The 12,873-nt window shown below is 49.5% G+C and overlaps 1 protein-coding gene across 1 annotated transcript in view; it reads left to right on the forward strand.

Moving 5' to 3' along the window:
- Positions 1-12,873, forward strand: part of tmprss6 (transmembrane serine protease 6) — a 70,547-nt gene that overhangs the window by 16,968 nt on the left and 40,706 nt on the right. Inside the window, exons 2-5 of the mRNA XM_078237440.1 lie at positions 1,531-1,645; positions 7,347-7,489; positions 10,169-10,236; positions 11,384-11,541. Of these exons, the coding sequence (XP_078093566.1) occupies positions 1,531-1,645; positions 7,347-7,489; positions 10,169-10,236; positions 11,384-11,541 (484 nt within the window). The remainder of the gene's footprint in view (positions 1-1,530; positions 1,646-7,346; positions 7,490-10,168; positions 10,237-11,383; positions 11,542-12,873) is intronic.

Here is a 12,873-nt window from a genome sequence, read left to right on the forward strand (position 1 = left end):
TCTGGCTGGGTGTGTTCCTGGAGGTGCCGCAACATGGCACTTTGCTTCCCAACTCACCTCTCCCACCACAGGGTACCCGACAGGTCCATCCGCACTGCATTCCCAGTGACACCAGTAATCCAGAGGCCCAGGCTGCTGTTCCGGGGACATGAGCTCCCAGTCCAATGGGAAAGAGCAACAAAAGCTTGCATTGACGTGGCGCCCTTCACATGGTCAAACATTCCAAGGTGCTTGAAGATCAAACACCCTCTTCATTATAGAATCATACAATAGAATCATAGAATCTCTACAGTGCAGAAGGAGGCCATTCGGCCCATCGAGCCTGCACCGACCACAATCCCACCCAGGCCCTATCCCCATAACCCCTGCATTTACCCTAGCTAGCTCCTCTGACACTAAGGGGTGATTTAGCACAGCCAATCAACCTAACCTAACTTCTTAGAATCATAGAATTCCTACAGTCCAGAAGAGGGCCATTCGGCCCATCGAGTCTGCACCGACCACAATCCCACCCAGGCCCTATTCCCGTAACCCCACATATTTACCCTGCTAATCCCCCTGACACTGTGTTAATTTAGCATGTCCAATCCACCTAACCCACACATCTTTGCACTGTGGGAGGAAACCGGAGCACCCGGAGGAAGCCCACGCAGTCATGGGGAGAACGCGCAGATTCCACACAGTCACCCAAGCTGGGAATTGAACCCGGGTCCCTGGTGCTGTGAGGCAGCAGTGCTAACCACTGTGCCGCCGTGCCACTCAAATTTTTAATCATTTAACCATCCATGGGATGTGGGCGTCGCTGGCTAGGCCAGCATTTATTGCCCATCCCTAATTGCCCCGTGAGAAGGTGGTGGTGAGTCGCCTTCTTGAACCGCCACAGTCCATGTGGTGTAGGTACACTCACGGTGCTGTTAGGGAATTGGATGTTTCTTGACTCTTTTCCCCTGTCTCCAAAATGAGGGTGATGAAAAATGTAGAAACAGAATGTCACCTTGATGTTCCTTTCTGGAACTTTCTCCTGCATGCTCCTCACAGGCGTGTCCTAGAGTTTAAACATCAGGTACTGGAGACTTCCTGGATGCTTGGCAACTAACTCTACGGTGAAATCAGAGAAACAGTGTGGAGGCGATGGCCTAGTGGTATTATCACGAGACTATTAATCCAAAAACTCAGCTAACGTCTGGGGGCCTGGGTTCGAATCCCAGCAGATGGTGAAATTTGAATTCAATAAAAAAATCTGGAATTAAGAATCTACTGGTGACCATGAAACCATTGTCGATTGTCATTAAAAACCCATCTGGTTCACTTATGTCCCTTTAGGGAAGGAAATCTGCCGTCCTTACCCGGTCTGGCCTACATGTGACTCCAGAGCCACAGCAATGTGGTTGACTCCCAACTGCCCTTCGGGCATCTAGGGATGGGTAATAAATGCTGGTCAGGCAGCAACGCCCATGTCCCATGAATGAATGAATTTTAAAAACTTGTTAAAGGTTGTATCGCTGATATTGGTTCTCTTTCTTTCTCCAGGTGGTTCTGCCCTTTAAACCTCCAACGAATAGGAAGAAGACAATGACTATTGTTTCCATTGTACTGGCCGCTATTCTTCTCGCCATCGTTGGGGTTGCTCTCTGGTATTTCCTGAGTAAGTGTCTGCCTGTCTGTGTCTGTGCACAGTCCCATTGCCAATCAACAACGTCAATACCAGCATGAGGTCAACTCCCTACTGCCAGTGTATGTCCCAGTGTGTGTACTCCCAGTGTATGTACTCCCAGTGTGAGTATACCCAGTGTGTGTACTCCCAGTGTGTGTATGTCCCACAGAATGTGTACTCCCAGTGTGAGTGTGTCCCAGTGTGTGTACTCCCAGTGTGAATATACCCAGTGTGTGTACACCCAGAGTGAGTATGTTCCAGTGTGAGTATGTCCCAGTGTGTTTACTCCCAGGGTGTGTATACCCAGTGTGTGTACTCCCAGTGTGAATATACCCAGTGTGAGTATGTCTCAGTGTGTGTACTCCCAGTGTGAGTATGTCCCAGTATGTGTACTCCCAGTGTGAGTATGTCCCAGTGTTTGTACTCCCAGTGTGACTATGTCCCACAGTATGTGTACTCCCAGTGTGAATATGTCCCAGTGTGCGTACTCCCAGTGTGAGTATGTCCCAGTGTGTGTACTCCCAGTGTGAGTATGTCCCCAGTGTGTGTACTCCCAGTGTGAGTATACCCAGTGTGTGTACTCCCAGTGTGAGTATGTCCCACTGTGTGTACTCCCAGTGTATGTCCCAGTGTGTGTACTCCTAGTTTGAGTATGTTCCAGTGCGTGTACGCCCAGTGTGAGCATACCCAGTGTGTGTACTCCCATTGTGAGTCTGTCCCAGTGTGTATACTCCCAGTGTGAGTATACCCAGTGTGTGTACTCCCAGTGTGAGTATGCCCCAATGTGTGTACTCTGATTGTGAGTGTGTCCCAGTGTGTGTACTCCCAGTGTGAGTATGTCCCAGTGTGTGTACTACCAGTGTGAGTATGTCTCAGTGTGTGTACTCCCAATGTGAATATGTCCCAATGTGTGTACTCCCAGTGTATGTCCCAATGTGTGTACTCCTAGTGTGAGTATGTCCCAGTGTGTGTACTCCCAGTGTGAGTATACCCAGTGTGTGTACTCCCAGTGTGAGCATACCCAGTGTGTGTACTCCCAATGTGAGTATGTCCCAGTGTGTGTACTCTGATTGTGAGTGTGTCCCAGTGTGTGTGCTCCCAGTGTGAGTATACCAATGTGTGTAGTCCCAGTGTGTGTACTCCCAGTGTATGTCCCAGTCTGTGTATTCCCAGTGTGAGTATGTCCCAGTGTGAGTACTCCCAGTGTGAGTATACCCAGTGTGAGTACTCCCAGTGTGAGTATACTCAGTGTGAGTATACCCAGTGTGAGTACTCCCAGTGTGAGTATACCCAGTGTGAGTATACCCAGTGTGAGTATACTCAGTGTGAGTATGCCTCTACTGCTTCAATGGCAGATGGTAACCAACGTGAAATATTCACAATTTTTGCACAATTTGATCCATTCGTGTTCCCTCCCTCAACTCCATCCCTCTCCCGCCCCAGAGGTAATGGCACACACTAGGGAGCATACCCCACACTGGGAGTACACGCACTGGGACATACTCACACTGGGAGTACACACACTGGGACATTCTCACACTGGGAGTACACACACTGGGACATTCTCACACTGGGAGTACACACACTGGGACATTCTCACACTGGGAGTACACACACTGGGACATACTCACACTGAGAGTACACATACACACACTGGAAGTATATACACTGGGAGCTTACCCACACAGGAGAACATATACGCATGTGTACGCACACTGGAGAATGTACACACTCTGTGATATAACCTTAAAATCCCATCCAGGTCATTGAGGAGAGAAGCTCGGAAACTCTTTTTCACAGAGAGGATATTAAAAGTGTAGAAAAGCAGTAGCTGCAAGCTCATTTCACCGTTTTAGATATGAGATTGATAGATTTTTCCAGCTAGGGGCCTAAGGAATATGAAGACACCTGGGTGGATGACATTAGGATTTAAATTGACAGTGCCAGCTATGAGAACATATTAGAATATGCGTGGGACACTCTGGAGGTGGCTCTTCCTCCGGCGAGGAGGGAAGGAGAGGGAGACAGAGGAGGCAGCTGTGCGGGGTAAGGCGATCATAAGAACGTAAGAACTAGGAGCAGGAGTAGGCCATCTGGCCCCTCGAGCCTGCTCCACCATTCAATAAGATCATGGCTGATCTTTTTGTGGACTCAGCTCCACTTACCCACCCGCTCACCATAACCCTTAATTCCTTTACTGTTCACAATGAGGTAGCCTCAACTGCTTCACTGGGCAGGGAATTCCACAGATTCACAGCCCTTTGGGTGAAGAAGCTCCTCCTCAACTCAGTCCTTAATCTGCTTCCCCTCATTTTGAGGCCATGCCCCCTCGTTCTAGCTTCACCTTCTAGTGGAAACAACCTCCCTGCTTTTATCTTATGTGGGCGGCACGGTGGCACAGTGGTTGGCGCTGCTGCCTCACAGCACCAGGGACTCAGGTTCGATTCCCGGCTTGGGTCACTGTCTGTGTGGAGTCTGCACGTTCTCCCCATGTCTGCGTGGGTTTCCTCCGGGTGCTCCGGTTTCCTCCCACATTCTGAAAAGACGGCTGGTTTGGTGCATTGACCCGAACAGGCGCTGGAGTGTGGCGACTCGGGGAATTTCACAGTAAACTTCATTACAATGTTAATGTAAGCCTTACTTGTGACTAATGAATAAACTTTACTTTATCTATTCCCTTCATAATCATAGAATCATAGAAACCCTACAGCACAGAAAGAGGCCATTCGGCCCATCAAGTCTGCACCGACAACAATCCCACCCAGCCCCTACCCCCATATCCCTACATATTTACCCACTAATCCCTCTAACCTACACATCTCAGGACACTAAGGGGCAATTTTAGCATGGCCAATCAACCTAACCCGCACATCTTTGGACTGTGGGAGGAAACCGGAGCACCCGGAGGAAACCCACGCAGACACGAGGAGAATGCGCAAACTCCACACAGACAGTGACCCAAGCCGGGTATCGAACCCAGGTCCCTGGAGCTGTGAAGCAGCAGTGCTAACCACTGTGCTACCGTGCCGCCCAACCACTGGGCTACCGTGCCGCCCATCTAATATGTTTCCATAAGATCTCCCCTCATTCTTCTGAATTCCAGTGAGTATCGCCCCAGTCTACTCAGTCTCTCCTCATAAGCCAGCCCTCTCAACTCCGGAATCAACCCCTCTGGTGCAGGCAGGTAATGGACCTGCTGCTGCCCAGGGCGAGAGAGAGGTAAGAGTGGTGGGCACCCAGAGGCAGGAGATGGCACTCTCCTGCCCACAAAAATGGCCAAAGATGGCAAACCTGCAGATCGTGGCATGGTTCCCCTACGATGAGTCACTACGCAAGTTATACTTCAGTCGATAAATATTTTCACATGAACTTGCCCCGAAGGCCGGAGATGCTGACGGGCGTGTTATTTGTTTTTGATGCTTTCCTTTTGTTTATGAGGCCATTTGAGTAGAATAAACAGCCGCATTTATCCCTCTGGGGTGTAGGCCGCAGGTGTGAGTCACAGAGAGCAATTCGCTCTCACCTGAGGCAACTGAGAAGGGCCCATTCGGACTTGCATCGCCGTGGTAACCAACAACCAAAGGTAGACGTTGCAACCTTCTGAGCTGGCAAATAACAAAGCAGCTTGTTGTGATGCCACCACAGCTGCTCATTTGTTGTCCATCAGACAGAAGGCCGGGGGGGCGGCCCCAAGTGAGACATGGGGTTGCCAACTCTCCTGCGTTGACCCTGGAGTTTGTTTATTTACTAGTCAGAAGTAAGGCTTACATTAACACTGCAATGAAGTTACTGTGAAATTCCCATAGTCGCCACACTCTGGCGCCTGTTCGGGTCAATGCTGCTAAACAGCACAACTTTCGGTCTGTAGGAGGAAACCGGAGCACCCGGAGGAAACCCACGCAGACACGGGGAGAACATGCAAACTCCACACAGTGACCCGAGCCGGGAATCGAACCCGGGTCCCTGGCGCTGTGAGGCAGCGGTGCTAACCACTGTGCCACCGTGCAGGCCTTGCCGAGTTTCCATGTGTGAAAGTATATCCTCCAGATCACTGCTAGCAGGCAACAAGAGAGAAAAAAAATCATAGCGAACTATAGAACCACAGAAAAGTTACAACGCAGAAGGTGGCCATTCAGCCCATCTTGAGGCACAGTGGTTAGCACTGCTGCCTCACAGCGCCAGGGACCCCGGGTTCGATTCCCGGCTTAGGTCACTCTCTTTGCAGAGTCTGCATGTTCTCCCCGTGTCTGCGTGGGTTTCCTCCGGGTGCTCCGGTTTCCTCCCACAGTCTGAAAGACGTGCTGGTTAGGTGCTAAATTCTCCCTCGGTGTAACCCGAACAGGCGCCGGAGTGTGGCGACTAGGGGATTTTCACAGTAACTTCGTTGCAGTGTTAATGTAAGCCTACTTGTGACTAATAATTAAATAAACCTTAAACTTTATTTTGTCCATGCCAGCCCAAGGACACCCAATGCGCTTTCTAATCCCACCTTCCTGCACCCGGCCCATAGCCCTGTAGCTTAGAGCACTTAAGGTGCAGATCCAGGTACTTTTTAAAAGAGTTTAGGATCTCTGCCTCCACCACCAACTCGGACAGTGAATTCCAGACACCACCACCACCGTCTGCGTAAAACCCTTCTTCCTCATGTTTATATATTTTTTTAAATTGTGCATGTTCCCTTTTAATTTCCTTTGACCATCTTTGCTTATCAAAATATGAGAGAAGGGATTCTTTGCCTGGGTAGGGGGCTATTGGAAACAGAGGCCCAGGTACTAAAGTCTCCAGGGATGCCTTAATCCAAGTTGGTAACCGTGGATCAAAGATTCCTACAAACTGCCCCTGTAGTCGTGTTCAAAAGTCGTGGCCATTCTGGGGTTATGAAAGTAGAAATCATCGAAACCCTACAGTGCAGAAGGAGGCCATTCGGTCCATTGACTCAACACCAACAACAAACCCACCCAGGCCCAATACCCGCAGCCGCACATATTTATCCTGCTAATCCCTCTAGCATACACATCCCAGGACACTAAGGGGCAATTTAGCACGGCCAATCAACCTAACCTGCACATCTTTGGCGTGTGGGAGGAAACCGGAGCACCCGGAGGAAACCCACGCAGACGCGGGGAGAATCTGCAAACTCCACACAGACAGTGACCCAAGCTGGGAATCGAACCCGGGTCCCTGGAGCTGTGAGGCAGCGGTGCTAACCACCGTGCCACGGTGCCGCCAAAAACACGCAGTCAGGTTTCTCTAGAGATGTGCGGGTTAGGTTGATTGGCCATGCTAAATTGACCTGAGTGTCAGGGGGATTAGCAGGGTAAATGTGTGGGGTTACGGGAAATGGGCCTGGGTGGGATGGTGGTCGGTGCAGACTCGATGGGCTGAATGGCCTCCTTCTGCACTGTAGGGATTCTGTGATTCTATGAAATGTGGGAAAGACAGGTGAGTCAACATTTTGTCACATGGGTGAGTTGGAAGTTGAAGCGTTGCTCTGGATTTCTCTTACGGAGATAGGAATTAGGAGGATGGATGGGCCACTCAGCTCCCCGAGCCTGCTTTGTCACTCTGAGAGGACTTGGGTAAGATGTTCTGACGGAGAGTGAGTACAGACTCAATGTGCCGAATAGCCTCGTTCTGCACTGTTGGGATTCCATGATTCTCTGAAAAGCTTTCCCTTTAATGTTCCCCTCAGTCGAAAAGCCGAAAATCGACGATCCGAAATTGCCGATGAGTTTTGTGGGCAGTTTGCACTTACTGAACAAAGACTTTAGCAGCGATTACGGCGATAAAGCCTCTGAGGAGTTTGAATCCGAGATGAAGGAAATCGGCGCAAAGGTGAGATTCCAAAAAAAAAAGTCTTCCTTTGATTGTTTTATAACTGCTGAACAAAACTCAGCACGGTGGCACAGTGGGTTAGCACTGCTGCCTCACAGCGTCAGGGACCCGGGTTCGATTCCAGCCTCGGGTCACTGTCTGTGTGGAGTTTGCACATTCTCCTCGTGTCTGCGTGGGTTTCCTCCGGGTGCTCCGGTTTCCCCCCACATTCCAAAGATGTGCGGGTTATGTTGATTGGCCATGCTAAATTGCCCTTTAGTGTCAGGGGATTAGTGGGGTAAATAAGTGGGGTTACGGGAATAGGGTCTGGGTGGGATTGCGGTCGGTGCAGACTCGATGGGCCGAATGGCCTCCTTCTGCACTGTGGGGATTCTATGATTCTTATAAAGGGGAAATGTCACTTTGCTGTCCTGCCAAAGTCAGCTGAATTAAATTGGCGGATCGACGATGGCCTTGATTTTACCGGCACGGCTCGGAAGATCGCGCCCAAGACAAATGGGGAATGCCGTTCTGGGAGCCTCGCCTGCTCCGATTTCGGGGCAGCCATGCCGGTAAAATCCGGGCTGATATGATTGGCAGAACATGCAAAGAGTACTTCTTAGGAAAATGGCTGTGGATCTGATACATCTCAGGAGGGGGGGATTCTCCCGTCCCCCCCGCCACGGGAGTCGTAGTGGGCGGGGGGGGGGCAGACCATGTAAAGGTCCGTTGACCTCGGGCGGGATTCTCCGGTCTCAGGGCGAGCGTGGCAGGGGAATTCCACCCCTGACGTTGATCTGAGTTTAGCCTTGTTGATCTCCCGGGAGTTAACCATATTAAAATAAGACACATCGTCTGGGTAACTTAGGGGAGATGGTGACCTTGTAGTATTGTCGCTGGACTTGTAATCCAGGCACCCAGGGTAATGCTCTGGGGACCCGGGTTCAAATCCCGCCACGGCAGATGGTGAAATTTGAATTCAATTTTTTTTTTAATCTGGAATTAAAAGTCTCATGGTGACCGTTACCGATTGTTGTAAAAATCCACCTGGGCCTTCATCAATAACCTCAGCCACTACGGGAATTGAACCCACACCTCGCTCTGTATCACAAACTAACCGTCCAGCCAACTGAGCTAAACTGACTCCCAGGACAGGCTTTTCCAGCCGCGCTCGCCCCAAGACCGGAAAATCCCACCTGAGGTCAACGGGCCTTTCCGCGTCCCGCCCGCTACGATTCCCTGAAAATTCCATCCCCAGAGACTGCAGGGGAACCGATAGCTTTGTGGTATTATCGCTAGACTATTAATGCAGAAACTCAGCTAATGTTCTGGGGGCCCGGGTTCGAATCCCGCCACGGCAGACGGTGGAATTTGAATTCAATTAAAAACAAACCTGGAATTAAGAAACTACTGATGACCATGAAGCCATTGTCGATTGTCGGAAAAACCCATCTGGTTCACCAGTGTCCCTTTAAGGAAGGAAATCTGCCGTCCTTACCCGGTCTGGCCTACATGTGACTCCAGGGACGGGCAATCAATGCTGGCCCAGCCAGGGACACCCACATCCCATGAACGAATAGAACACATCCTGGGATCTTAGGGCAGTGTCGCTGTAACGACTTGAATCATCAATTGAGATGGGCCTGTTAGAATATGAACTCCCTGATTAAGGGCCAAATTGATGGGCCAATCAGGGAGCCTCTTGCTTTGTATTTAACCAGGCGCGTCAGTTCCTCTGGCACTCCGAGTGCAGACTGCGAACTGAAAGTACTCTGTATGCAGTTGTCAGACTTGTAAATAAAGGGGTTTTGGTGAAGGGACTTCTGCCTCCGAGGACTTAAGACAATAACACTCCTCCTGTCCAAACAAAATGGAGCCTGGTCCCTGAGGGCCTGCTTTACAGCAGAAATCCTGAGCTACTTTTGAACCTCTTTGACGTGTTTCTTTTCCTTCTTATTTTCTACCTGACCTTTACTTGGTCTTTTCCTGTGGCCACAATGCACGAATATTACCCCCACTATTTACCACTGGTCTCAACTTTAAACTCCAGGCTGTCCATCTAGAATCATAGAAGGAGGCCATTCGGCCCATCAAGCCTGCACCGACAACAATCCCACCCAGGCCCTATTCCCATAACCCCACATATTTACCCTGCTAATCCCCCAGACACTAAGGGGCAATTTAGCATGGCCAATCGACCTAACCCGCACATCTTTGGACACGAAAGGGCAATTTAGCACGGACAATCCACCTAACCTGCACATCTTTGGACACTGAGGGGCAATTTAGCATGGCCAATCCACCTAACCTGCACATCTTTGGACACTAAAGGGCAATTTAGCACGGCCAATCCACCTAACCCACACATCTTTGGACACCAAAGGGCAATTTAGCATGGCCAATCCACCTAATCCTTGGAGGAAACCAGAGCATCCGGAGGAAACCCACCTAGATACGGGGAGAACATGCAGACTCCACACAGACAGTGACCCAAGCTGGGAATTGAACCCGGGTCCCTGGCGCTGTGAGGCAGCAGTGCTAACCCACTGTGCCAACGTGTCCGCCCAAAATAGATATCTACCAGTCACACGTCACCTCGTCGAGAGTGGCATTTCTTCCGGCCTGTGACTGCTGATTGGTTGGTCAGTCCTGCAACAAGAAAAGTGATTGGCTAAGTTTGTGGAACTATTTCTCCTTTAGGTCAAAGAAGCTTTCAAATCTTCAGACATCAATTCGTATTACAATAAATCGGAGGTCTTCACCTTTGGGTAAGAAAACAATTAGTTTCTAACGTTTCTTTTTATCCTCCAACCAAATAAACAGACAAGACACTAAATTTAAAGTTTAAAGTTTATTTATTAGTGTCACAAGTAGGCTGACATTAACACTGCAATGAAGTTACTGTGAAAATCCCCTAGTCGCCACACTCCGGCGCTTGTTCGGGTACGCTGAGGGAGAATTTAGCACAGCCAATGCACCCTAACCCGCGCATCTTTCGGACTGTGGGAGGAAACCAGAGCACCCGGAGGAAACCCACGCAGATACGGGGAGAACTTGCAAACTCCACACAGACAGTGACCCAAGCCAGGAATCAAACCTGGGTCCCTGGCACTGTGAGGCAGCAGCGCTAACCACTGTGCCACCGAGCAAAGAGGGGTGGGGCGGGTGGGTAACACCCAGAGCAGTGAGTCCACAGGATTAGATATTTGATTGGATTTGATTTATTATTGTCACATGTATTGGGATACAATGAAAAGTATTGTTTCTTGCTCTCTATACAGACAAAACATACCGTTCATAGAGTACATAGGGGAGAAGGAAAGGAGAGGGTGTGGAATATAGTGTTACAGTCATAGTTAGGGTGTAGAGAAAGATCAGCTGAATATTATGATGTGGAGATGCCGGTGTTGGACTGGGGTGAGGCTCAGTAAGAAATCTCACAGCACCAGATTAAAGTCTAATAGGCTTATTTGGAATCACGAACTTTCGGAGCACTGCTCCTTCATCAGGTGAGTGAACTACTCACTGTTGGACTTTAACCTGGTGAGGTAAAGGTAGGTCCTTTCAAAAGTCTGATGGCAGCAGGGAAGAAGCTGTTCTTGAGTTGGTTTGTGTGTAATCTCAGACTTGTAGATCTTTTTCCCGACGGAAGAAGGTGGAAGAGAGAATGTCCGGGCTGCGTGGGGGTCCTTGATTGTGCTGGCTGCTTTTCCCGAGGCAGCGGGAAGTGTAGACAGAGTCAGTGGACGGGAGGCTGGTTTGCGTGATGGATTGGGCTACATTCACAACCCTTTGCAGTTTCTTGTGGGCTGGGACAGAGCAGGAGCCCATACCAAGCTGTGATACATCCGGATATTTACTGTTTAATGTTGCTATAATATCTAACCTCCTGTAAATGAACTTCTGTTCCCACAGTGAAGGCAGTCTGTTGTCATATTTCTGGATGGATTTTCGAGTAACGGAAAAGCAGCGGGAAAACCTGACCACGGATTTGGTGAAGTCAACTCTGAACAAACATTTTCTGGCCGAATCGACTGACTACCAGATCCAGTCGTCAGGAACCCTCATAACCAGTCAGTTTTTCCACATTATTGTCTCAAAACATGGTTCCAGTTACTTCCCTGTGAGGCAAGGGAATGTTAAATGGCTGAAGGATATTAATTATTCAGACCTGAAAATGCAGGAGCAGAAGTAGGCCATTCGGCCCATCGAGTCAGCTCCACCATTCAAAGAGACCATCACTGATCTGATGTGATAATCCTCAACTCCACTTTCCTGCCTTATCCCCGTAACCCTCGATTTCCCTTAATGATTAAAAATCTCTCTATCTCAACCTTGAACCAATGACCCAGCCTCTGCAGCCCTCTGCGGTAAAGAATTCCACACATTCACCACCCCCTGAGAGAAGAAATTCCTCCTCATCTCTATCTTCAATGGGTGACCCCCTCACTCTGAGATTATTTCCTCTGGTCTTTGACTCTCCCACAAAGGGAAACAACCTCTCAACCCTGTCAAGCCACCTGAGAATCTGATATGTCTCAGTAAGGTCGCCTCTCATTCTTCTAAACTCCAATGAGTACAGGCCCAACCTACTCAACCTCTGCTCATCAGAAAATCCATACCCGGGATTGACCTAGTGAACCTTCTCAGGACTGCCTCTTTCCTTATCTTTCCTTAGAAATGGGGACCAAAACTCAAGGTCCAAGTAGAGCCATGTATAGTTTTAGCAAGACTTCCCTATTTTTATACTCCATCCCCTTTGAAATAAAGGCCAACGTTCCACTTGCCTTCCCAATTACCTGCTGAACTTGCATGCTAGCTTTATGAGATTCATGCACAAGGGCTCCCAGATCCCTCAGTGCTGCACTTTCTGCAGTCTTTCTCCATTTGAATATAATTCAATTCCTTTATTCTTCCTGAATCACTTCACATTTTTCTGCATTATATTCCATCGGCCAATTCTTTGCCCATGCACCTAATCTGTCCATATCCCTCTGTAGACTCCTTGGGAGGGATTTTCCGGCTACGCTCACCCCAAGGCCAGAAAATCCCGCCCTAGGTCAACGAATCTTTGGTCCGTGTCCCGCCCGCTATGATTCCCGTGGCTGGAGCAATGGGGGAATTCCGCCCTTTGTGTCTTTCTCACCGCTTGCCTTCCCTCCTATTTTATGTCATCAACAAACTTGGCAATAGTACATTCACTTCAAGGTCGTGGAGTCAAGGCAGGTTATCTGACTTAAGATACAGATCAACTCTCCACTTGCCTGGATGGGTGCAGCTCCAACAACACTCATGAAGCTCGACACCATCCAGGGCAAAGCAGCCCCGCTTGATTGGCACCCCATCCACTCCCTCCAGCACCAGTTGCAGTCATGTGTACCATCCACAAGACGCTCTGCAGCAAC

This window comes from Mustelus asterias, chromosome 21 (genome assembly GCF_964213995.1).
Source record: "Mustelus asterias chromosome 21, sMusAst1.hap1.1, whole genome shotgun sequence".
NCBI lineage: Eukaryota > Metazoa > Chordata > Chondrichthyes > Carcharhiniformes > Triakidae > Mustelus > Mustelus asterias.